Source organism: Echeneis naucrates, chromosome 3 (genome assembly GCF_900963305.1).
Source record: "Echeneis naucrates chromosome 3, fEcheNa1.1, whole genome shotgun sequence".
NCBI lineage: Eukaryota > Metazoa > Chordata > Actinopteri > Carangiformes > Echeneidae > Echeneis > Echeneis naucrates.
This window is the reverse complement of record NC_042513.1, coordinates 20,128,355-20,154,208: the sequence shown is the minus strand read 5'-3', so window position 1 is coordinate 20,154,208 and position 25,854 is coordinate 20,128,355. Positions and strand designations below refer to the sequence as shown.

Sequence of the window (25,854 nt, the reverse complement as noted above, 5' to 3'; positions counted from 1 at the left end):
ACATAGCTGGTTGTTGGTCAAATACATGAGAGCACTGGTAGAGAAATTGTGCATTGGTCCCTAAATCACCAGCATGCCTGGCTGGAATGGGGATGCAGGGTTCCCGGTGCTGTGGGGTGGGCCAGGTGAGTGGCTCAACTGCTGGCTTCAGTTGAGTCGGAGGCTCTGTGGATGGAGTGGGGAAGGTGAGCTGGTCCACAATGATATTCAGCCACCTGCTGAGCTGTGTCACGCTGGTGTCGAGTTGTTGTAAACAATCCATGACCCGTTTCAAGGCTGTTACGTGCCGACCAACCACGGCTCCTTGTTTGAGTGCTTGCAGCATCTGCTCGGTCTCCGCTGGGTTCAGTTTGGGCCAGAAAATTCTGTTGTGGCCAGGTGAGCTAGTGGACCTAAAAAGCAGAAGACCTCGATGAACGTTCCCATAAAAGGTTTATTCTTGGCAAAAAAAAAAACAACAAACACACCCGACAAAGGCCAAACAAAGAAGAGCTGACTAGAGAGTCGAGGCTAGGTGGCTCACAGCAAATGAGACAGAATAATCTGACACTGGACTGAAGTCTGAGGTGGCTCTTGAAGGTGAGGGTGATGAGTTTATTGACTCCAGTTGTGCCTGCTGCACCTCACAGCAAAGTAGGTCAGCCCCACCTCTGGCACTTTCCAGCCCTGCAGGTACAATCAAAAAGGGGAAACAATCCAAAACAGCTAGCATACACAAAACAAAAACACAGGCTGCAACAATTTACTGTTCCTCATGACAACTGAGTAAACTCCATCTCTAATATACAATACATAAAAACGTGTCACTGAGATGAATGTGAGTTATGCTTCAGTTGAGAATTAATTTCAAACTTCATAGTTGTTGCATACAAGATGGATGATGGATTGAAATGCCATGTACAGAAGGGGTGTGACCTTCCGCTGTCTGAACTGGAGCACCACAAGAAACAATGTGATTATTCATGATGTGCTCCACTCTGCACTGAGATGAACCCAAATAGCCTTTGCTGTCACCCTGGTTTGGTTGAGATCAGTGAAATCATTTATGCTGATGTGTTCTACTAAAGATCTAGGTCACGAGTCACTGCTGGCATGCATGGAGAGAAGCCTAATGCAAAACAAATGTTTTCATAAAGACTCCCACTGTTGACTTTATGAAAACACTCGCTCACTTTTTTTTTTTTTTAACTTTGCAAGGACTGACTTGATTCACTCAGGCTTTCATTGCGTCTCAACATCTGCTTTCCATTAGGTCTTGATGATGAGTGATGCCCACAAGTTTAACCCCTGTGACAAACGTTGGCCTTTCTAAGCCACCATCAAACGCCCCTGAGCTGTCTCTTTTCCCTTTACTGCAATCACAGATAAATCCCAACACTGACTGGGAGTACGATACTATTCAGTGAAAACACTGAACAGAATTAAACAAAGGACTTTTGTTGAGAACAGTATGTGTGTGAACCCAAATACATACCATTCATTTTCTAAAAGGAAAATAATACATAAAACTATTCAAAACCTGCCTTTTTTTTTTTTTTAAACAGCCGATTTGATTTATCTTAAGATAAGATAGGTAACACTTGACACATTTGGTTAAATACACTTAAATGTTAGATTAAGTTTTTACTGTCCTACTGCCCTCTATATTGGGATTTAATTTTCATGTAATATACAATAAAATACCAATAGCATGTGGGCACCATAATATTACAGTTGGATGTCTGATTAGAATATTAAATGAATGTGTGTGAAGTGACTGCTGTATCAACATCCAGTCTTCTGGTTTTTGTCTCTACAAAAATGTTGAGCTTTATGTTGAAAATTTCTCATGTGTGAATCCTCAGTTCTATGTAGCTCAGTGATCTAATGTGGGTGGACAGAGAGAAGGCAGGGCTGCTGTGATAAAATGTTTACTAACCGGCCCTGAACTTAACTAACCACCTGGCTGACAAATGTTGCTAATTGGGCAACAAAGTCTGAACCTATTGCAGTTTAGACACGAGATTAGCTGAATAGGCTCCACTAAAATGTTAAGAACTATGATATTGGGCATGATTGGTGGGGTTTGACAGACTGTGCATGTAGTACACAGCAAGAGTCTCGCTGCCATCTGGCAGTGGGAGTGTTGCGACTCCTTTAATGGTATCATGCCATTAATTTAATAAACCATTTTACTGCTGTTACCTGGACTTTTCTGTTTTGTACATTGTATGCTGCTTTTTGTGCACACATGTATGACAATGGGGTGTGTGAATGATCAGTTCTTTCACCCTCCAACACTGAAAAAATGGTCTCATGGGGGTTGTGGACTTTTCGTGAATGCAGCTTTTACATTTTGCATGATTGTTTTATGTTTGAGGTGTAAACGTGATTTGACCATTGCACATTTTAGGAAAATGTCATGTCATTGTGACATACAACAACCGTGCTTTCTCTCAAAACCACGCACCTTGACTGTTTCGTGGAAATTTTACCGCCAGGCTCCTATTTTGTTGAAGATCGTAATTGTCTCCCATATGCTAAAAAAACGTTTATGGGACCTGGAGAATAGCACAATAAATCCAACATCATGTTTCTACATTTGTATTCAGGGCTTTTGGGTGTTTCTATGTGACTGTAGCTAACTAGAAATAGTAGCTGTGGTGTACTACAAACTAATTGTTCTGGAGCTGTCCTCCACTGTAGTTAGTAAGTGGCAACTCAGTTGTGAAATATATTTCCCTTGTTTGTATTTACTTCATATGCTTACATGTCACAAATTGTGTTTTAAGCCGCACCATTGAAAACTGTGCAGTGACATTGCAATGACCTGTTAAAATTTTTCTAAATGTAACTCATCAGTCAGTATCACAACACGAAGCAATTACCATGGAGAGACACTTTAAAACAGCCGAAAAAGAGTTCAACATTGTATTAGCGGAGTTAAATATTTTATGCTACAAGACTTTTGAATTAAAATGCCTCTGATACACCGATCAGTGCACTAACTCCTTTCTTAGTGCCATGACATTTGTTTCAAACATGCATGGCAACACGAGTTAAAATTAGTTTTCATTCAGTCATTACTGTCTCATAGGAAGTGGAAGTTAATATGTAACAAAAAATCCCTTTTACTTGCAGCACACTTTTTTCTAAAAGAATAGTCAAACAGATCTCTTAAGGTGAACACAGATGCAGCTGTGCACTTCTAAGTTAAGCCACTGAAGGTTGCTTGGAAAATACAGATTTAGCATTATTATGATATGCTTTTCTGTAATATGTCTATTTTACTTTTCTTACTTTAGAAACAGATAAATTTAGAGTTAAAGCGCATCACCACCATACCTCTACATTTGAGGTTTTTATCTTAGATAGACGTGCTCTCCAAAAAGCTGTTTGAGCAAAGAGGACAGTTAGGGAGAATGCTTAAAGATATTGTGGCACCAATGGCTATAGTAAGAAACAAATTTAAATGCATAATCCGTTTCAATTCAATGTCCTTTGGGTACTTTGCCAAAGTAACTGGGCAATCTTGGCCAGGATGATGATGTGGACCTTGGACAAGGTTGTATTATCAAAGGATACCTCAGCAAGGGACCAGGAAATTTAGTCAGAGTATGTGGTGAGTATTGAAATGTTAAGAAGTTTGTTTCTTTCTTTTTTCCTTTTCTTTCTTTCTTTCATGAAGCCACATGTTAAGCGGTTATATTGATGTGTAAATAGCTACATTATTTTATCGAGCCGTCATCCTCCCTTGGATTTTTCTAGTCTATCAGTCTAGTTACAGTCAGGCAAAACTGAGAAATTGGTGAAGAGCCTTGGTGAGAGAGGAAGAGGAATTTATTCAACTGATTTTAGCATAAGGCTATAACGTGACAAGGTGAAAACTTTTGCAAGGTACTGCACTTATTTTGGCTAATAGTTCTTGAGGATTGTCCAGGGGTATGTTGATCTGGTTTTTGGCAATATGTGTTTCTGAGGGCGCAGACGAAACCAATGAAAAATCCCTCAAGGAGACCTCCATTGGCATTTACATTCTGCAACTCAAAACAAGATGACATCAGCTTAGTGATTGAAGGGCAGGTGATCTTGCAGGAGCTGTGCAACTTTCCCTTAGCTGTTGTCATTTTGTTTGGCTTACACATTGAACACATCGAACCTCGACTATCCCCGTAACATGAAATATACCTTGGAGGTGCTCCAAAAAATTGTCATGTAGTTGGAGGGCACCACTCTTTCCAAGAAAGCTCAATTGCCCAAGAACAGACTCTCTGAAAGAGCCTTTTATCTGTCTTGCAAGTGAAAAATGAGCTTTTCCTCAGTATATGAAGTTTGTCATGTTATGTGCTAGTTTTCCTTTTGTACAGTCACAAAATATTTTGTCTTCTGCAAGAGTGTGTTTGTAATGTGTTAATCAGTGGTCGTGAGCTGGAGGGCGCCATGCACTGAAAGACAAGAGTATTCAAAGCTTTCACAAAAAAATTTTCTTCAGTGTTGGAAATGTTAATGCAATGTCATGTGCAGTGACATGAATTTTGTTATTCTGAATTCTGAAATCCATTTTTGTATTAAAAGTGGTAAAGGATATTTTGCTTTCTCCACTTTATTCTGTACATACTGAAACGTGCATTGTTTTGTAGGTCAGTGTGAAAAAGACGAGGGTTTGATTGCAGTCTCTGATCTGCAAAAGCACGGTGTTATTCAGTGATGGAAAAATGTGTAACCTTTAAACGAACATAAATAATTATTTCAGCTAATCGTTTGAAAATGTAATCTTAATAAAATTTTCTTGTATAATATGATAGATCTCTATTCAATTCAGGTAAGGAAAGTAAACATTTAACAAAAATGTAACGTGTAAAAAGAGCACAAAAAAATCATGTGAGCATGATGAATGCAGTTCATGAAACATGCACATGATTTTTATTATGTCGTACAAACATAACTTTATTTAGTGGAACCACTTTCAATGAATTTATTATGTTAGTTCAAAAGATTTTTTTTTTTTTTTTCTGTGTGTAATGGGGGTCTAATCAAGGCCAAGCCTGTGCTGGTTCTTTGTTGGCAACCTCCTCCCTGCCTGCAGTCAGGACTAACAGGACAGGAATGATGGCTCCCACATTGACCAGACACACACAGAGATGGAGTATAATTCTGTGGAAGTACACAGAGCAGAAATTGATTCCACACTGCCTGTCCCCAGTTCAACTTTCTACTTTCCTTGTGAAAGGCGCTGAGAAGACCAGAAAAAAAAAAAGAGCTGATATTGTTGTGCCTGATTTTTATTAACTATCAGAGCTAAACTGATGAGTAAGAGGAACGTCCCTTAGGCCTCTGAGGGGGCGGACACCAGCCACCTTTATATCTGCACAGAAAAACTGCAACATTATTGGTGCTTCATGTATGAAGTTTATGCATTTTGAAGAAAGGTATTCACGCTTTGTTTTGGCTCTTGAAATCTGCCTTGGGTTCATTTTATTTCTCTTTTTCATGTTACAGATTCCTGCAATCTGTACAGATGCTGTAGATGCCCCTGTACAATCTGTTACAGATTCCTGCAATCTGCAACATTTCTGATTTCAATGTTTAATGTCATGTCTTAGTGACTTTCAAACATAAGCCAAGAAAAAACCCAAAGAAGACGTGAAACTTAATACCATAAACGTTTACTGAGGTAATAAATCAACGGAGGAGTGGACCCACAATGGTCATTAGATGGAAACAGGTTTAAGGCTCTTCAGCATTGTCTTCACTTTACACACACAGAGACTATGTCAAGATTTATAGACAGCCTATAGGCTAAATTAATAACGATTCTAAATATGGGGGCGCTCCCTCGTTTTCATTTTACTGCAGAACAAGGAGAGGAATGTGCCCAGTTTTTCTCACAGTAGCTCTGAAAATCAGGTTTCCCACACATCCTGGAAAAACATGGAAAACGGCTGACCAGTTTTCCAGTCATGGAAAATTGGATACAACTATGTCTCGACAAACATTTGGTTTTCCTGGAAATTTATCTCAACAATCTCCTATATTTAGACAAAGTTTTCTTCAGGATCATGTTGCAGTTAAAATGATAAGTTAATGTTTACCAGCAGCGTTTTTATTTGGCAATGCTGTAAATGCCCCACAGTCACATCACCTGCTTTGGGTTGGATGATATACAGTTTAAATGGCTGAAACTGAAGAATGTGAGTGACATCGTCCTGTAAATGTAAAACTTGCTGTTGGCCACAAATTACAGTTCTTCATTGAGGTGCATATAATGTGTCCTTCCAGAAACATTGGGTTAAGTTGCCTGCTAGCTTTGCCATATTTGCCAGTAGTCAAAGGTTTGAGGTTTGTTATTCATCTCTGGCAGAGGAGATGTGCAAACGTGTGTTGGGTGGGAAGCCGGAATCAATTCAGGGAATGGCAGCCAACTGTAATTTAGTCAAACACAGACTTTGCTATTATTTTTGTGAGTGTCACATCAAACCCAATGCTGCACTGTGTTTGTGACCTGAAATGTTCAACTTTTGTAGTACGGGTTAATGAAAGCCCTTGAAATTGCATTGAAAAATATGAAAATAAAAGGCAAGGCAACAAGGTATTTGCGAACAATTTGAATAATGTTTTGTGAGAAAATTGTACTTTCTGGCATTTCATCACAAAAATCCCAAATTTGTCTGGCCGTCCCTCCCTCGCTGCTCAGAAAACCTGTCCTAGAAACTACAGTTTTTTTAAAAGAGTAAACTTATAATTGCGTCAGCTATTCACTTGATTTGTCTAGATTGTGAGTACATTTATGGCTGCAACTTACAACTGTGTTCTATCAATTAATCAATCAGCTGTTTTATTGATTGCGCTATAGATTGATCAACTCTTGAATTGATTTATACTGTTGATGTTTTATAGATGCGATGATTAATCTGATTGTCATAAGTAGCTTTTGGTCTTTGGTCCCCCCTTGGGGACATTGAAATTGTCCAAACTCATATATATCAAGCGTAGATCCTCAGTCCAGTAATGAACCACTGACCCTGGATGAAGTCTCCTGCTAGAAAGTTTGGACTCAGTGGTTGGTATTGTCCAGGATCCCCTGCATCTTTCAATCATTAGTGACTCTACACGCCTAGAAGTTCAGACCCAGTCTTTTGACCAGCTAGTCCAGTTTTCTTTAGTTTGTCTGACTGCTGCTGATACAGCCAGCACAGACTTGTGTTTATTAACAGGAGTTTGGAGGCTGTAAAATGAACTGGCACACAAGTAACATCAATGGTTTGTAGTGGAGTCTGTCCTGCTGCTAATAAGGACATTTTCCTCACAACTGTCACCAAGTGCTTACTCATGGAGCGATATTTTGGGTCTATTTAACAACTCCATAAAGAGTTTGGTCGAGACCTGCTCTATGTAAAGTGCCTTGATGTGATGTGCCTTTGATACGATTTGGCACCACATAAATAAACTTGATTTGGAAAGCAGTGCTGGCATTGCCGTTTCCATACAGAGGTTAACATAGTTGGTTACTGACTGCTCTGTCTGTTGTTTTCCTGTAAGTCCAATACTTCCTAAACTTAACAGTTGATTTGAGACTTGCTCATATCTATGGTCCAGTTGCTGAATGAGTTGACAGGGGTTTTGCGGGTGTATTCCCCCTGCTGCAACTCAGGGTGGCCCACTTGCGCAATATTCAGTATTGCTTCACCAGCTGCTTGATTTATTTATTTTGCATATTTGTTTGTAAATAGCATCCTATTGGGATCATTTTTAAACTCATTGCAGTGTTACTTCTCAACTTTTGTTTGTAGCCTAGGAGCATCTTTAAAAAAAAAAAAAGATGTTCCGTTTTTTTAACACTTTTTTATTTATTTAGCATATTTGTTTATAAATTGTATGTACATGGAACAGGCTAAACAGTATTGCTTACTCAAGAGAGTTAGGCTTAAACTTATATCAGTCAGCAGGTCTCAAAGAGTTTTCTTTTTTGCTTCTGACGTCATTGCTCTCCATCCTCCCCATCTAACATCTCTTCCATCAGTGCGTAGTTTGTGTTGTCCTCTTTGTAATCATCAAAATGACTGCACCTGTATCTGGGGTCCAGCAATCAGGCCTAAGCCAAAGTTTTAAGAAGGCAGCTGGTCTGTACTCAAACACCACACATATTTCTCTTGATGTCTGATTTCAGAGTGATTCAGGAGAGTTTAATGAATTGCACTGTGACATAGCTCTCGCCAGACAGTAGATCTGTGAACTTCACCGACTCCAGGACTACCGTGGCCTGCGAGCTTGGAAAGTGATGCTGATGCTGCCTGTCGTCCAAAACTCTTTTTATAGCCATGGTCCGATCCAACTTTCGGATCGCCATTTTGATTGTTTATTAAAGCGATATTAGCCTAAGTAGTGGCACAGGCCCATTGGTCGGGCTGCGATCCTTAACACTTTCCATTTCGTTTGTCTACATTATGTCCAAAGCAGTTCAGCCACGGCCAGCTCAATTAGTAGTTCCCAATTTTCCATTCTTATAGGACAGCTTCCTCTCAATTTGTGATGTTGTCAGATGTATGATTCTGGGGTATAAAACATTATCGGGCAACATTATCGAAGAGTCCAGTCTGCGGTCAGATGATCCACAGTTGGCCTCATGTAAGGAGTCATATTGAGGCTTTGAAACGTCAGCGGTGGCAGAGAAGTAGTCCACATTTTGAAACAATGGCCTGACTGTGCTGCACGTTTTCAGGACAGCGGTTTCTAGGAAATAGATTTTGCCTTGCAACTCTTTACTGGATCAGCATGAGCTGCTCCCTGACTCTGTGCTGGCAGCTTCGCAATGATAGCTGGAAGGCAATTCACTAGGCGAGACGTCAAATTCAAGGTGTTTCCTTGTTTCCCAGCGGTCTTTTTGGAGTAGAACTGACAAGTTGTCTCATCTAAGTTAGATGGTTCTCCTTTACATTTCATTTCACTCCAAGCGCTTCTTTATAGGGTTCTGATCACTGCATGGTCATCAAAGCAGGGTCTACGTAGGTGAGTCTCCGAAGGTAAAACAATAAAGAAAGAAAGAATGAGAGCAGATTGCACTTTTCTGTAATGCTGTTATATTTAATTTAGCGTTTTGCTCCTGCCAAATAGCCTGCATCCTCAACATCCTCTGTAATGTTTTCCAGCACCAAAATACATCCGTGGGCACCAACACTGTTTTTGGATTTTTTGTTTTTTGTTGTTAGCTGAAATGTCTGATATGTTTATCTCATAACTTCAGCCCAAGAAATAGACATTTTATGTCTCCCTGCTTTTTGGGTTAAATGAGAAAATGTATCCTTCCACCCCATTTAAATTTTAGCACTATAATGTGAAAATTTTGTACCTGTAAAATGAAAGAAGGCCAGGGTCTCAGGAGTGGCAGTTTTAGTCTTAAAATAGACAGGCCCCTTGGTCCCCATGGTATAATAGCAAAGAGATCATAAAAGTCTAATAGTTGAGCTGGTGGAACCTGCGGGAATTGAGATTTCTGGAAATAACTACATATAGCTTTCTGGAAAGTGGAATGTTTCTCCGAATCAGCAGTCCATTTTGTGTATTTCTAATGTATTGCGACATTTCATCCACATGGTAGTCATTTGGGCATTTTGTAGGGGAGACCAGGAATGGTTGTAACACTTTTTGTGGTTTTTCAGTAAATCAAAAACCATTTAAACTGGAACAGCCAATTTGCCATATTATAAACTTCAATATGTCAGCCACTGAAACAGTGTATTTCAGTAGTGGTGTTCAATATGTACAGGTTGCAAAATTGATTTGAAACAGTCACGCCAACGTTAGAAACATTCCAGTGAACCGAGAAAGTAACACATGCACACACTCGTGCTATTGTGACTACTGCCATGTAATTTGGCCGCTCTCCATCTGCCCTGTGTTATTTTATCTGAAGCCCTCTCCAGCAAAGGAAGCTGGACTTCCCTGTCTGTCTTCCTCTTTTCTGATATTTGGCAGTGTGAACCGACTTTTAGTATGCAACCGATTACTTTAATTTCACATGTAATCTAGTTTATGTGGGTTTAACGCACAGGTTTATTGTATAGACAGACAGAAGGCATTCTTCAGCAGTTGATATGGTAAACAATGAGTTCATAAAGCTGTCTGATCAAACAATGCAAGGGAAAAATGTAATGATTAATGTTAATGAGCTATGTTTTTAAAATGAATCAACGTCACTGACTAGTTGGTTCAGGGACAGTTGGAACAAGGCGACCACCATCCCTGTATGACCAGACTCATGAGGGCTAGCCTGACTGGCAGCAGCTACAGTGATTCTGATAATACTTGTTTGTATTTGACATTTGATTTTGGGATACTATCCAAAAAAGAATACATCTGATGTCTGCCTCCATAAAACACTTTTGATGAGAACTTTATCTGGTAGTGACAAACGTTAGACGTTAAACCTTTTTTGTTAGCGTGGAGACAATAACTGAGCATCCGCACAATGGGTGTTCGCACTTTAGCTTGTTTCTGATTGGAAAAATTCATGGTCTTAAAACCGCTTCGTTTATCACCAGTCTGCAGTACTTTTGAACTCGATTCTAAGGAACAAATGTTCCACGGCTGGTTGTGTTGTTCACGCACTGATAGCTCACCACATGTTCCTGGCAGTAAGACAAGGCTGTTAAAATAATAGCTTACACTATACCATGAGTATTATGTTGCTACCACATTTGCTATAGTGCATTTTAGCTGCATTGCTGTTAACACTTCAGTGTTGATTAGTGAGTCTGGATTGCAACATCTGAAGAACTGCAACTGTAATTTAATGCTACGTGTATCAGAGAAATTCAGAGTCTCCAGAATCCTCTTTCATTTGGAAATCACATCTTCCTATACTGCCACCATGAAATGGGTTAAGTTGAAGCTGCAGTTAAATGGTTTGCTCTGAAGTTGAGCATGAATATCCATGTTCCCTTCTGTATGAATTACGGTAACTGTTGACTTTTATCTAGTGTCACCATCAGAAAGAGAAGATCGTGTCTAAGAATGTAATTGCAGGACGTTGTCGGACTATGGCAGCAAGAACAGCCCATTGACCATTACAGAAAGATATTATGGTATAACTTCAGTCTTTAAACCCGTCTTTTGTGAAGATAAATTCATATTAAGAGTTCATAATTGAAAAAAAATCAACAGACACTTGGGTATAGTGATGTGGGGTAAAAAAAGTGTGAAGATCGAGTCAGTGATCTTTCACCACAGTGTGCAAATAAGTGAGTGCATGAGTGACGTTCCCCCAGAGGTGAAGTAAGTACAGTAATGAGCACTTGGCCTCAGCAGTGAAGGGAAGCAGCAACAGTGGTGTGGTTCCACTTAAATTATTTAGAAAAATGACTAAAGAGTCTGTTCAGATAAACTGGATATCTGCTCTTTATTTACATATTGCCATGGTGAAATATATTATCAGCACTCAATGGATTGTGGCTTTTTTTCTTTTTTTTTTGCTTCGTTATGTGCAACTTTAATTCAGAAACAAAGTACTGAATGAAATTGAATGAAGTAGCATTGATCAGCTGTTATGTGTAATTCAAAAATACACATTTCCTGTTCATGCAAGACAGCCCCAGCTGTTTCACTGGAAAAATACAGGCATTCAGAAAATAACTTTTAATTTCTGTCCATCTTTCAGGGCATTGGCACTGTAAATAGACCTGAGAAACATTGTTGCATCCTCTCAGAAGTAAGACTGATCAAGTACATCGAGGACATAGGTGGAATATGTCTGTGAAGGTTCGCAGTCATTCAGGTCATCTTAGGAGTGTTTAGTGCGGCGCAACTGGACTATTTATCTGGTATGAAGACTCATTCAAAAGGCTCCTTCAGTTCTGAGGGTCGGTGCAGGAAACCCTGGTATTTAACCCAGAGTGGTGGGGGCAATCACCAAAAACAAGGACATGATTGAAGACACCCACCTAGTCGTCATCAGAGTCGTTAAGGTCACATAAGAGTGTTTGCCCTCCCCCTGGTTTCCTGTGACACCTTGGGGTCGCTTGGCTCCAGGTGTGTGTGAGGGTTAGGGTCCGTAGCAGCCCTATCAGTAAAGCTTGCAAGAGATGGGAGAGTGAGACTCCTCAGTATCACTGGTGGAAAGAATGGTGGTTAATGTGTGGGCTTTACGTAGTTGGGAAACATTAGTAATAATAGTCTCAGTATTTTAAATCTGGCTATCTGGATGATAATCAGCATTCTAGGTATTTTGGTAATGGTAAATGTAAGAGCAGGACAAGCTACAGAGCAGGCCAAGGCTGAAAACCAGATTTGGTCTGCCCTGTTTGGTTAGAGCTGAAGCTCTGCCAGCATCCTTGACATCTGCATGCAACAGATCAAGTGTCTTGTTTTCTCATTTGGCGCAGTCAACATACTGTACTGAGTAAAGCCAATTAGGTGAGCGGTTAGGCTGCCATAGTTAAAATTCCCAGTATTGCTGTGGATGTATCAGCCTGCCTGGTGGGTTTATCCTGAAGGGAGACAGAAATCAAACGGTGGTTTATAAAACAAAAACATTTTTATAACTCACAAAACTGCACAGCTTTATTAGCTACGACCGGTGTAAGGGGAGAAATTTATTTGGCTTTGGAATTCTGCTTTCCAACTGTTTGGACAAAGCATTGTAATGTTCCACCGAGTTTTACAAAATATTAATAAACCCTGTTTTGAGGAAATACATGTACATAATTAATGCACATTGTGATTATGACATTTACTACCTCATGTAATGAACTTTATTCATTTAGCAATGTAGCTACCTCACTATTGCCAAAACCATTACCAGGATTTTCACATCTCAGTTAAACATATATTTGTGCATGCACTCGCACACTCAAACACACACGCACACACTTAGCTTAAGTGGGACTCTCCAATGACAGGGAAATTCCATAAGATGCTTAAAGAAAGCAGATTTCCAACCCTCGGGCCTTATACTTAAAAAAAAAAGAACATTTAATAATTTCCAGACCCACATTGTGTTTATTGCTTTTCAGTCTGCAGTTTTTCCAATGCTAAAGCACTTCTGGAATTATTTTCCAAAGATTTCCATTTTTTTTTTTGTCACGTCATTAAAAAGTCAAGCTTAATTGATGCCATTCATTTAGCTCTGTGATGTTTCCCGAGACTGTCAAGCTTCTGTTACATGTAGGAGGTCCGAGGTCAGTCCAATGTTCTTCTTTGTCCCAGTCCTATCCTGAATCTCTGATATTTAGTGGAAGCAATACTCCTGTTCAATTATTGTCACAGCTGCTCTCAAAAAATACCAGTAAGTTGCAATTTACAAGACCTTGCAAGGGCACAGTGCTGTTGTGGGTTCAATCGGCTTCCCATACGACCCCACCACATACGTCAGTGACACTGAAATATTTATTGGGTGTGGTGTTGACTGACTGAGTTCAAACACTGACATTGGAAGGATGCACAGGTTAATCGAGATCTGATGCTAATCATTCATGGCAATGATTAGCAAAGCAGTATAAAAACGTCAGCTACCCCTGCTTTTATTAGCTCACGGATGAGCATTTCTTCCTTTCTTTCTTCAACCGAACTTTATTTCATATCATTTAGTCTTTGAAATAATGTTATATTTCCACCATTATTTGATAAAACCAAAAATGTAATGATTGAAAACCTAATGCACCTTTTGCTTATTTGTGCATCCTTTTATCTCTTTACTGTATAAAAACAACTAAATGGAGAAAGCTTCTCTCCTCCCATGAAGTTCTTTATGTACTCCAAAGTTTTTCAACTTTGAAGCTCAAGCACTCCTTCCAAAGAAATGCAATGAAAACTGAAGGAGACGGGGGGCATAAAGAGAATAGGGGGGAAAAAACTCATCTTTATATAACCAGAATCACAGCCAAATGCAGTTGTGGTTGGAGGAAATGTCTTCAGGCTTGAGTCATCCTCAGCTCTGCAGCTGGACATAGCCAAACTTAGTCCACAGGGTGTGTGTGTGTGAATGCTTGGATGAACTCAGTTTAAACTTGCGTCTGCTTTGGTCAATCGAGAGGTTGCTAATCTACTTCCAGTCATTTACCAAATTACACATCTTTATCCATGCTCTTTCAAAATTCCAACTAAATTGACTGAATTGAAAGTAAATCAAGTCTCATGCAATAGGTTGCATTCTCAGTAGCTGTATTTAAGGAAAATCAATGTCTGACTTGTTTCGTTATTGTTAAATCTGCTTCATTGTTTCTTGGTGAGGCACCAAAAAGGACGAAACAAAATTCAGTCACATCACTAAGTCATGTGATACAGTGCTGAATAATAAATGTTTGCCTCTACCCTTGTGCTTCTCTGCGTCAGCCAAATTCAAAAGATGCTTTTTATGTTCTTGGTGTTTTTCAAGCTTCAGCTGCAGAAATTCTTTATTTCAAAGTCTGGTGTATATCTGTGTGCAGCAGAGATGGGATGTTCTTCAGTTTAACGTTTGTCATCTTTAAGCCTTCCTGTTCTTTGTTGGACTGGAAAGCCTCTGATCACCTTAAAGTAATTACAGAGCCAACTTGGATGGGAGGCAGCCAGAAATGTCTTACATCTGCTCAGTCTGTTCCGTCTGTGATTTCAGTGTCTGAATGATTGCTTAGTTTATTGACTCTGGATGTATTAAAAATAACAACGCTTCTATGCCAATATTTTTATCTCAATTCAAAAATGTTTGACACAAAGTTAAGCATAAAGATGTACCGCACTCAGCAACCACATCAACATACATCCGAGGTTATGGAGGCTAAAAATGTAAAAGTAAATATTTGGTGAAAGTTCGAAGGCTTTTTAGCCCAAATTTTTTTTCTGACTGCAAATATAACAATTACCATAATCTTTCCCCTCAAAGGTAAATTCATCAAACAATTCACGGCCGCCAATAAAAAATTATATGGCCTGTTGAACAACCACCATGAGCAATTTCAGGTTCAGTATCGCAGTATCTATGTATTAATGACACCTCGCTTTTTTGTTCTACTCATATGAAATATCAACCACAGCCATTACAGCCAAACAGTGACCACCACAGACACAGATCTGAATGATATTAAAGATAGAACAAGGAGTGATCTGCTGCCATTACAAATATGGAGCTAGAAGTACTATGTCAACAGTTTTGTGGTCTTGAAGGTTAGGTCTGCTAGAGGAAGGAACCCTGCGGAGTGCAACGCCGTGGAGGGACTGTTTTACCCAAAGGGGATTAAAAGGCAGTGACCGCACCTGGTCCGGCTGTGCTTGCTGAGGCACATATGATAAATTGGAAACGATACAGAGAAGATTAGCATGGCCCCTGCGCAAGGATGACATGCAAATTCGTGAAGCGTTTCCACATTCTGCTTTGCAGACACAGTTGTCAAGCGATGAAATGACCTCAGTGTCTGTTGTAATTCAGTCAAAAGAAGAAGAAAAAACAAATGCTTGGGTGTAGAAATGTGTAGGCAGATATCCCTCTGGTGCTCTTCAGCATTGGGATTCCACTAGTTGAAAGTTACTGAACAGATCTGAGGCACTCAGGAGGGTAGTGAATTAAAAAGCCTTTAATACTTCACGGCTACCTAATCATCAATAAAAACATGCCAACGCGTTTCATCCATTGAGGCTTTCATCAGGGCAAGTAGAAAACGGTCGCCTTTAGGCTGCTTCCTGTATAGGTTAGCAAGTGATCACACGATCAATATGGACAGGTAATACACACATCAAAACATGATGAAAAGTTAGTCAATGGCAGAGGCCAGCCCTGCTCCGCCTGCCAAAATACATGAACTTAACCGCGGCCTGAAGTAGTAGCCACTGCAGAGTCAAGTAAACCCAACAGTGTTTAAGTAGACAAATGCTTAGGTTTATTCTGAAATTCTGTTTCATGAAGCGTTTCTGCATTTTGATGTACACAGTACTCAGACCAGCACAGACACCTGGTCTTGGGGACTGGCAGAGCAGGGGATCAAACCGCTGACCTGCTCAGTGCCTTAAAATCGTAACGTGAAAGAATACAAGCGCTTACTCACTATTCTGTTTGCTGTTTTCTTTTGAGGGTCTTCTGGGTTTTTTGGGGCTGGACTTTCATGCTAACGCTCTTCTCCCATGCTATTTCCAGGGATTGGAGGTCTGGAGGAGTGCGTTTTGAAGTCAGCAACTTTGTCGTCCTCTCCTGCCTGCCCACCCTTCACTTCACTGAATTTTGAGGCCATGCCCATAGTGCGGGTCGCAATCGAACCCAAGCACCCAAGTAAGTCAGAGAAAGCCATCAGATGGGTTATGATTTTAACGTTTTGTCACATCCATAAATGTATTAGGACACATTTTTGGTTTCATGTAATTTATTGAATCAGGTCCATGTATTGATAACACACATTAAAGTAATAGTTTAATTAATTAAAAATTCAAGTATATTCTGTTATAAACACTTAAGATGTACGAATCAGTGTGTTCTCCAAAAAAAAGACTATTGCACTTAAAGTACACTGGTAGCATTATATGAAATGGGAAAGTTAAATGTTTTCCATTTTATTTTGCTTTGGTATTAGGTGAGATGCCAAAACTAGTGCGTGGGATGCGTTTGTTAAACCAAGCAGACCCCTGCGCTGAGGTACTGATCCAGGAAACGGGAGAACATGTTTTGGTCACCGCTGGTGAGGTTCATCTGCAGCGCTGCCTGGATGACCTTCGTGACCGGTCAGTCTCTGCATGACAGCTTGATAAAATGTGTGTCTTTGTCTGTGTGCTTTTTCCCCTCCACCACCGTCTTCTCAAAGTGAGGTCTTGTCTTGTGCATTTTACAGGATGTCTCACATTGTGTACCAGTGCATTAGCGTTTCCATCTCTGCCGGATTGAATGTCTTTTTGTGTTCTCTTCTCTGGGCTTCTCTCTAGTGGCTGTGTACATGTGTTTGCTTATGTTATGTTATTATTCAGATAACTTGAAGCAAAACATGTTCATGTTCAAGTATAAGCATTTGTCATTGTAAAAAAAAAAAAAAATGCATTTAGAACAAAATCAGGATTGCTACTCCATCAGTGCATTAAGACAGCCAGACAGATACACACACACACACGGCAAACACAGCATATGGCGAATGATAAAAGCTAATGATAAAAGAGGATTAAAAGGAAATCCAGTGAGTGCCTTTAGGTGCAGTGGCAGAATAAAGTGCATAATTTACATTAACCCACAGAATAATGACGTCATTTATTCAAATAAGAATTTACTGTTGTGATGGCTCTTGGGAAGAAACTGTTCTTAAACTTTGTAGTCCCTGCTCTGGCAGACCTGTAGCATCTGCCTGAGGGCATTAGCTCAAACAGTTTGTGACCTGGGTGTGTGGAATCCCTGATGATTTTTAGCGCTCTGTTGAGGTAGTTGGACGAGGCGATGTCATCCAGTGGGGGCAGAGAGCAGCAAATAATCTTTTCAGCAGAGCGGATCAATCGCTGTAGGGATTTCCTATCCACCACTGTGCAGCTTGCAAATCACACCGTGATGCAGAATGTGAGGCTGCTCTCAACTGCTGAGCGATAAAAAGCCATGAGTAGCGCCTTCTTCAGATTATTCCTCCTCTGTACTCTCAGGAAATGGAGATGCTGCTGTGGCTCCTGAAATCCAGGATTAGATTTGTTTTTTGGTTTTTTGTTTTAGTGTTCAACTCCAGATTGTTTGTGTCACACCAGTACGTCAGTTTCTGGATCTCCATGATGAGGCTGATGACAATGTGTCATCTGCGAAGTTAATTGATGGTGTTTGTTGTGTAGACAGCAGTGCAGTTATTTGTGTACAGTGAGAAGACAGGACACAACCCTGGAGAGTGCTAGCACTGATGGTGACCAGGGGGGCCAGCAGCGTCTTCACCTCACTCCTCATCCAGGATTTTTGCTACATACAATTAACATAGCGATCGCCATTATGCACATTATCAGTGTCTATCTTTTAAGTTATTAAGTATAAGTTATTGGTATATTGCTGCTTTAGCAATGAAATTTCCCCCTCCGAGAGGATTATCTTTTATGAAAGTCACCTTAGCGTGGAATCAACACCTCTGTCACATTGTTATATGTTGGCCAGCCACTCACAGTCTGAGCCTTTTGTGACATCCCTGCTGCACAACTTGACCTACAATGTGTGAGATTGAGCTCAGCCACCAAGCAAGCATGCAACTGTGACATCACAGCTCCAGCATGATCAGGGGATTATCTCTGTCTGTCTGTCTGTCTGTCTGTCTTTGTGTGTCTTTCGCTGTCTCGCTCTCTTTTCGCTCTGTAAACCAATCAGAAGCCAGTTAAAGACAGGTGCGCTGGCAAACTTGGATTGCTGAAAATGTGTGTTGATTGTATAATTGGAAATACTTCAAATGGAACAGCTGATTTCAGGTCTGTCCTGGTCTATACCTACATATGCTTTATTACATTTAATGTAAAAGATTACATTTTCTTCTTCACAGTCTTTTTTGCTAATTTGAAAACATCCTTAGCTGAGTGACAGAGGCAGAAAATGTATCAGGAAGAAACAGGAACAGTCAGCAGAAGAGATTAGCTGATTTCTGCCAGGTTGTCTGGCTCCTTGTCTAGTTGGATTAGCAAGTCTGCGTCTGGGTCTTTGTGTCGGTGTGTAAGTATTGCCATGTCAGCTCTTAACACAGTTATAAACAGACATCTTTTTAGGAATGGCCCAGTGACCCTTGGTAAGCCAAAGAAGCGTCAAGTTGTTTAGTAAAGCCTGTGATACAGACAGACAGGCAGTTAGATAGAGATCCACGTTCCAGCCCATGTGAGAGGCTAGCATGTTTTTGTTGTTGTTGTTGTTTGTTTGTTTGTTTGTTTTGGGGGGATGATCTTTTTTGACATTCAAAATGCTGTACGATGAATCAGTTCTGATTAGGGTTAAGGTATATATGTATATGTTTTTCTCAAATCTTATGAGAAGACCATAACCAGCAATCGGTTATTTTGTCTCTTCATACTTTCTTGCATTCCTACTCACTCATCAGGCCCATTGCAAATTAATCAAAGTCAACATGTCTGGGATTACAATATAATTTTTCTTCATTCCTGTGGAAATAAGAGGAGCATTCTTGTTTTGTGTAAGCAACTGTCATTTCTTTCAGTTCCCCGTTTGTCCATGTTTTAATGAGACTATCAACTCAGCCTGCAGCTGATGTCATGTCAGCACTAATCACACATGAATGGACTGAACAGCACGCAGTGTCAGTGATTTGAAGTCCTCAACAATGTGTTATTGCTAATATTAACGTTTGTAATGTCCCATATGGGTTATATCTAATCTTGCTCTGTGTTGTTTATAAATAAAGACTGCGTTTAAGGAAAGGAAGACGAAGGAGCAAAATGCCATAACAATGACAATTTTGTTTCCGTGCGACTTTCACTTCTTATGTTTTTGGTATTTGTGATAGTAACATGTTCTGAAATGGTATTTGGTTACCTGTGCAAACGAGGTTTTAGCTCTAGCAAGTCGGTCAGAATATTATCTCGGAAACCACTGACAAGATTTTGTGGAGGATTTCATACATGATCAAGCCTTTGGACTGGAGCTAAGCTCACCTATACATTGCAGACCACCTGATCACTCACCAGTATCAGTAACATAGTTTCCATTGTCTTTTTAAAGGTTTGCTAAAATCGAAATCTGTGCATCAAAACCAATTATCCCATTCAGAGAAACTGTGGTACGTCCTCCAAAAGTAGATATGGTGAATGAAGAGATGGGCAAGCAGCAGAAAGTAGCTATCATTCACCAGGTAAGTCACTCTCCAGTTACTGAACTGTAGTTACGGTGTTTTGTAGTGTGTTGTGTGTTAAAGTGATATATTTCGATTGACCAGAGGAAAAAAAGGAAATTTGGACTTCAGATTTTGTGATACATCCCCAAATACACCGTTCAGCAGTGTAAGAAATCGAACATGAGCATGTATGTGTCTGATGCTAGGTGAAAGAGGAGGCCTTGCAGGGTCGGTCATCAGACACCCTGCATGTGGACCCCAGTGGTCTGGTGACCGTCACCACCCCCAACAGACTGGGCACCATAGGCGTCCGGGCAATCCCTCTTCCTCAGGGTAAGATCTGAACACACACAAAGTTCAAAGACCTCAACAGGATTCAAAGGTTTTGATGTACGTTGTCATCCACAAGCAGACTAAAGGTGTGGCTCAGAGACAACCGTTTTTATTTATTGTTAAAAAGAAGAATCAGCTGATGTGACCCAGGCCTGCCAAAAAAAAACAAAAAATTCATTCATTCATCCTTTATCTGTTTCCGGGGGGTGGTGGGGCTGGAGCCAATCCCAACCAATGTTCTGGGTGGGGGGGTGGGTCCATCATAGGGCAGACACACATAGACCAACAACCACTCACACTCACACTCAGACCTACTGGCCATTAATTAACCCAAACATGATGTCTTTGGACAGTGGGAGGAAACCAGAGTACTTGGAAGAGAAACCCATCCAGGCTCTGAGAAACAATGCAAATTCCACACAGAAAGGCCTCAGGCCCAGGAATCGAACCCACAACCTTCTTTTTGACTTGTGATACAGCAGGACAGTGAACCTAAATGTAAAATTACATTCATACAGCGTGAGGAAAATACCCCTTTTGGGGGCCCCAGTCAGGACCCCAACCTTAAGAGATGCCTTAAGAGGTAGCCACACCAGACAATATAGTCTGATCAGCATCTAATTGGGTGGCGGTTTCTTACTTTTTTAATGGATGTGTTCGGTAAAGACACATCTGGTTTCTAATAACTTACAGCATTGTGTTTGTTCCACATTTTTCTTAATTCGCCTTTGCTGATGTATTTTTTATTCTTTTAATCCATTCATCTGTTCTATCACTGTAGTATTATTGTATGAATATTTGGCATTTAATGTATTGCTGTGTCATCCTTGTCCAGCAGTGTGTAGTATGAATTATTTTAAATAACAATTAAGTTTCGCATGTGTCACCTAAGTTGCAGTAAATTTTTTTTGTTTGACTTTCAGAGGTGACGTGTGTGTTGGAGAGTAACTCTGAACTAATTCGGACTCTGGAGCAGATAAACATGTCGCTAAGGGAGGAGAAGAATCTGCACGTCAGCCTTGCGACACAAGAGGCCATCACTGGGCTCAAGGCTCAGCTAGAAAAGGGACTACAAGGGAGAAAATGGAGGAATGCTGTGGAGCGAATTTGGGCTTTTGGTCCTCGCAGGTCTGACATGACATCAAGAACCTGACCATATATATGATGTTTAAATAAGACAACTGAGGGACCTCAGTCAAGCTTCATTGCAGTCTTCAGGTGTTACATTTTAAAACCATAACCTTTGTTCAGGGCATTATCAAGCCATTTTGCCACACCCAAACACAAGACCCTGAAAATGCCATTCATTTTTGTGAAGATCAATACTAAATTATTTTCACAGAGTCCTTGTACTTATACATGTAGGACTGTTGACTACTGTTGTTAGACTACATTGATCTTTGCCAGGTTTATCTTAAAATTTGTAAACTGGGTGTATGTGGTCTTAAAGAAATCCTCCAGCGAAACAGCAAACTTTCTTTGCCTTGTTAGAAAACATTGTAAAGTCATATTCATATTGTCACTCTTTTGTTTTTGTTTTTTTTTTCTCCTAGGTATGGGCCCAACATTCTGCTTAACAGCGTTGAAGGCTATGAACGGCCTTCAGTGTGGCAATGTCTGAGCAGAAATGACAATGTTGGTGAGGCCAGAGCTCACCCCACAGCTCTGCGAGACTTTGACAACAGTATCATCAGTGGCTTCCAGCTAGCAACTCTGTCAGGGCCCATGTGTGAGGAGCCCCTAATGGGAGTGTGTTTCTCCATTGAGAGGTGGGACATCCATCCTCCTCAGAATCAAGATTCCTTGGAGGAGGACCACATATTCCACCAATCTCTAGCAGAAGGCAAACAGGATGGTGACATTGAAGCGACATCTCAACCTGAGGGAACAGCATCAGCGCTGAGCCAGGCCAGATTTAGGCCAGAAGCTGCCACTGTTGATAGCTGTGGACAAGTCTCAGGCCAGCTAATCGCTGCCATGAAGGAAGCCTGCCGTCATGCCTTTCAGGCTCAGCCCCAGAGACTCATGGCTGCCATGTATACCTGTGAGATAATGACCACCGCTGAGGTACTAGGTAAGAGAGCATTACTTGTCAGTCTCGCTGACAAAATTTTGGAACTACTTTCATACTTACTACATGTATGTCTGACTTCCTCCATTGCCAAGAATAGTGTTTCGATCCTGGCTAAGTGCTTACAGAAACACATCCAGAGAGCACCTTTTGAATTATTTTCCATCAAGACATTTCGAGATAAGCTGGCAGATTGGGTTCACAGGAAAGGAAATGTTTTTTTAGCACTGAGCAAAGACTGACACAGGATGCAGTGGTAGTTATTTAACATTTTAAGTTAAGTCTAGTGACCTAGTCGAAGGCTTTCCGCTTCCCTATTCATACAGTTAGAAAAACAGTTGTTCTCATACCACATTGCCCTTTCAAATGCTACTCCTCCATGCACCTCACCCTGAACTCCAGGGCCAACTTCTTATAAAGGGTACATTGCTCAACTTGGTTCAGTCACCAAGTGTTTGGTCTGTAACAAAAAATGGCGATACACAAATGCAACACAAAGTTTGAACCATAGTCACCAGTTTATGAGATGTTATCACCAGAAAATTGGTTTCTTAAAAGAAGGCTAATCTGTGCACACTGACTGTGTCCTTTTTTCTGCCTGTATCAGGCCGGGTGTATGGTGTTCTGGGGAAGCGAGAGGGCCGTGTCCTCCATGAAGAGATGAAGGAAGGAACAGACATGTTTATCATCAAGGCGATTCTGCCTGTGGCTGAGAGCTTTGGATTTGCCGATGAGATCCGCAAGAGGACCAGTGGATTGGCTAGTCCACAGTTGGTCTTCAGCCACTGGGAGGTGACTATATGACTGAATTCTACTAAATAAGAGTGTGTGTCTGTTATCTAACACAACAGAAAGATAAGAACATTTTCCCTTTAGGCCAGATGAGATGTACATGCACAATATATGCTGATGACATTTTTAAGACTGGTCAAATGCATTGTGTTTTCTGAAAATGAATGTTAGGAAAGTGAAATGTGCAATTTTTCGGCAGTTTTTAAAATTGCTGTTCAGAAAATGAAATAAAAATAAACAACCTGATCAAAGGCAGCAATGTTGCAACAGAATACAACAAAAGTAAAGTTAAACGTTTCCAGGCTTGCACCATGGCAGACTGCTGTTATCATTGTATATTTCATATAGAATGAGACTCACATCTACAAATCAAATTTATTTATATAGCACCAAATCACAACACACATCGAGGCACTTGATGTGACACGCACACACAGAGCAGGTCTAGACCAAACTCTTTATGGAGTTGTTAAAGAGACCCAACATATCCTTCCAGGAGCAAGCACTTGGTGACAGCAATCTTGAAAGGCTGTGGTACATAACCTAGAAATAAAGTCACTTTGATGAGATTGAGAATATTTGTGTTTATTAGTGTAAAAACACCCTTAAATGTTAGGTATCTAAAAGACAAGTTGATGGTTTAGATGATGAGACTATAGAAAGTAGCTCGGAGAGATTTAAAGATGAAAAATATTCCTAATACAGAGCAGGTGTTACAGTTGATTGAGAAGCTGCTGCATTTGATGGTGGACTACTGCTAATTTAGGTAAAAGCGTTTGAATTTTGGCTCTGATTGTTATGATTTCGTTAGTTAAAAAAAAAAAAAAAAAACACTATAAAATCATTGTTAGTCTATGTTTTAAACATTCCAGGATACGAAGATTTCATCTGCATCATTGGACCGCCACTTCCTTTCTGATTTTCATGATGTTTGCTTTAAGGCACGATACCAAGGTGCCAGACTCCCCTGTTTCATTATTTTCTTTTTCAGAGGGGCCACAGAACTGAGATTTGGTCACAGTTCGGCCATATTGCTATTCACAAGGTCTTCAATCTGTGTTTATCGAACTTAGACATGGCTGTTTAGCAAATGATGACTGAATAATCTCCTTAAATTTGGCCACAGCATTTTCCGAGAAACATCTACTATAGCTGGAATTTTTCCCAGACGCTTTGCAGCCATTTATTGTAAACTGAAATGTTATTAGTTAACGGTCAGGAGAAGAGGGCTGTGGGGAAATATTATAAGTTGGTCAACTTGCCGTATGTTAACACAATATCTAGGGTATGATTGAAACAGCAAGTAGGGTCATTCACACGCTAAGAAAATCCAAATGAGTCCAGTAATGACTTAAATTCAGAAGGAAGGCTCTCCCTGACAACATCTACATGAATATTGACATCACCCACTATCATGATTTTATCTGTACTATGTATAAAGTCCAACTCCAGAAAATTGGGGAATTCTGATAGAAACTCTGAGTAAGGACCCGGCGGACTGGAATGAAATATCGCAGCCACCCTTCCTCCATGACCTACGGTACGCAGAATATGAAAGATAACATGAGTGGGGGGTGTAGATTCATTTACACTAACATACTCATTCTTCTGATGTCAGGTTTCAGCGATACAGAATAAATCCATAATATGATCAGTGATCAGATCATTAACTAACCAGGATTTGGATGACAATGATATTCAATACTCTACATTTAATTTATGTAATAATTAGATCTGAATTGGTGGTAGTTTTAATTTCAATGAAGTTCTCCTTTTTAGCTGCTCCTCTGTTTACTTTTGAATTAATAGAACTAAACTTAGGAGGGCGGGGGACGGACACAGTTTCTATAGACATTGGCTCTTTTGTCTTCTGGGCAGGCTCTGGCTGAGGCACAGAGAAGAGTGTTAGACTGCAGCTCTGCCTCCTGGTTTGGACTCAGGAATGTCACAGTTTTAACTTTCTAGTAAATTCAGTCAGATTCCTGTGCCATCTCTCCTAATCAGACCAGGTCTCCCTCAAAGTCCTCCAGTTGTCTATGTAGCCCACATTGTTTTCTGGACAGCACCTCGACACGACATACAGCTGTACCAGTCGTTACTGGTCAGATTGGGCAGGGGGCCAGAGAAAACTAAGGTGTCCGACATTGTTTTTGGCTGGGTGACGGGGAACTGTAGATGTTATCAACTCTGGATTGGAAGAAAGGGGGGAAAGAATTGCATTTTTTTGTGGTGAATAAGTTTGAAATGTCGCTGGGATTGAGAAGTTTGTTGACAGTGGAAAAGAGAGACTGGTGGTTCTTGGAGCCAGGATTTGGGGACAGGAGAGGAGGGTGCGGAGAAGACAGAGGGCTGTGCACACAGCCTGCCCTGTCAGAGAGCCCCCTGGACCCGGCCCAGTCTGTCCCCCAAGGTGTGGGGCATTAAAATCCTCTCAGTGATAGCAGGCAACGTCACGACACAGACTGAGGTTTAGGAAGTCAATCAGTGCTGCTCATCTTACTTTAGTGAGTCAATAAAAGTTCCTTTAGTGAGTCAATAAAAAAAGTCAACTTGATTTTTCTTTTCTTTTTTTCTTTTTTTTATAAACACAAATTTTTCAAGGAGTTGGTCCACGAAGCTGGACAACAAACATTTAACTGATGAAATATTTTTTTAACAAAACATTGAATAAATAAGGTTTTGTGACTACCTGCAACGGTCTGCTAGCATTGAAGGAATGGACAGATATTCCTTTCCTGTGCTGCACTTCTGGCCTCCCGTCGGCCATCTTAGCCATCTCATCTTTTGAGGCCTTTTTTTTTTTTTTTGCACTCACAATGGCTGACCAGCAGGTTGCTGTGTATGGGATAACACACCAACATCCACTGTCGAGACTGATGCACAACTTTGACATCAAAACTCTGTTTTTTAATAGCCGTCCACTGTAGCCACCACTATGCATGAAAG

At 40.5% G+C, this 25,854-nt stretch overlaps 1 protein-coding gene and 1 non-coding gene across 5 annotated transcripts in view; both read left to right on the top strand.

Annotated features, from left to right (window-relative positions):
- efl1 (elongation factor like GTPase 1) overlaps nt 1-25,854 on the top strand; it is a 50,433-nt gene that overhangs the window by 21,291 nt on the left and 3,288 nt on the right. For all 4 annotated transcript variants that reach the window (XM_029498404.1, XM_029498406.1, XM_029498405.1 and 1 more), the window contains 7 exons: nt 16,079-16,210; nt 16,509-16,656; nt 19,601-19,730; nt 19,919-20,045; nt 20,969-21,173; nt 21,599-22,119; nt 22,724-22,908. In XM_029498404.1, the coding sequence (XP_029354264.1) occupies nt 16,079-16,210; nt 16,509-16,656; nt 19,601-19,730; nt 19,919-20,045; nt 20,969-21,173; nt 21,599-22,119; nt 22,724-22,908 (1,448 nt within the window). The remainder of the gene's footprint in view (nt 1-16,078; nt 16,211-16,508; nt 16,657-19,600; nt 19,731-19,918; nt 20,046-20,968; nt 21,174-21,598; nt 22,120-22,723; nt 22,909-25,854) is intronic.
- Nucleotides 15,216-15,319, top strand: LOC115041603 (U6 spliceosomal RNA). The gene has a single exon (XR_003840627.1). It is a non-coding gene; the product is annotated as a U6 spliceosomal RNA (small nuclear RNA).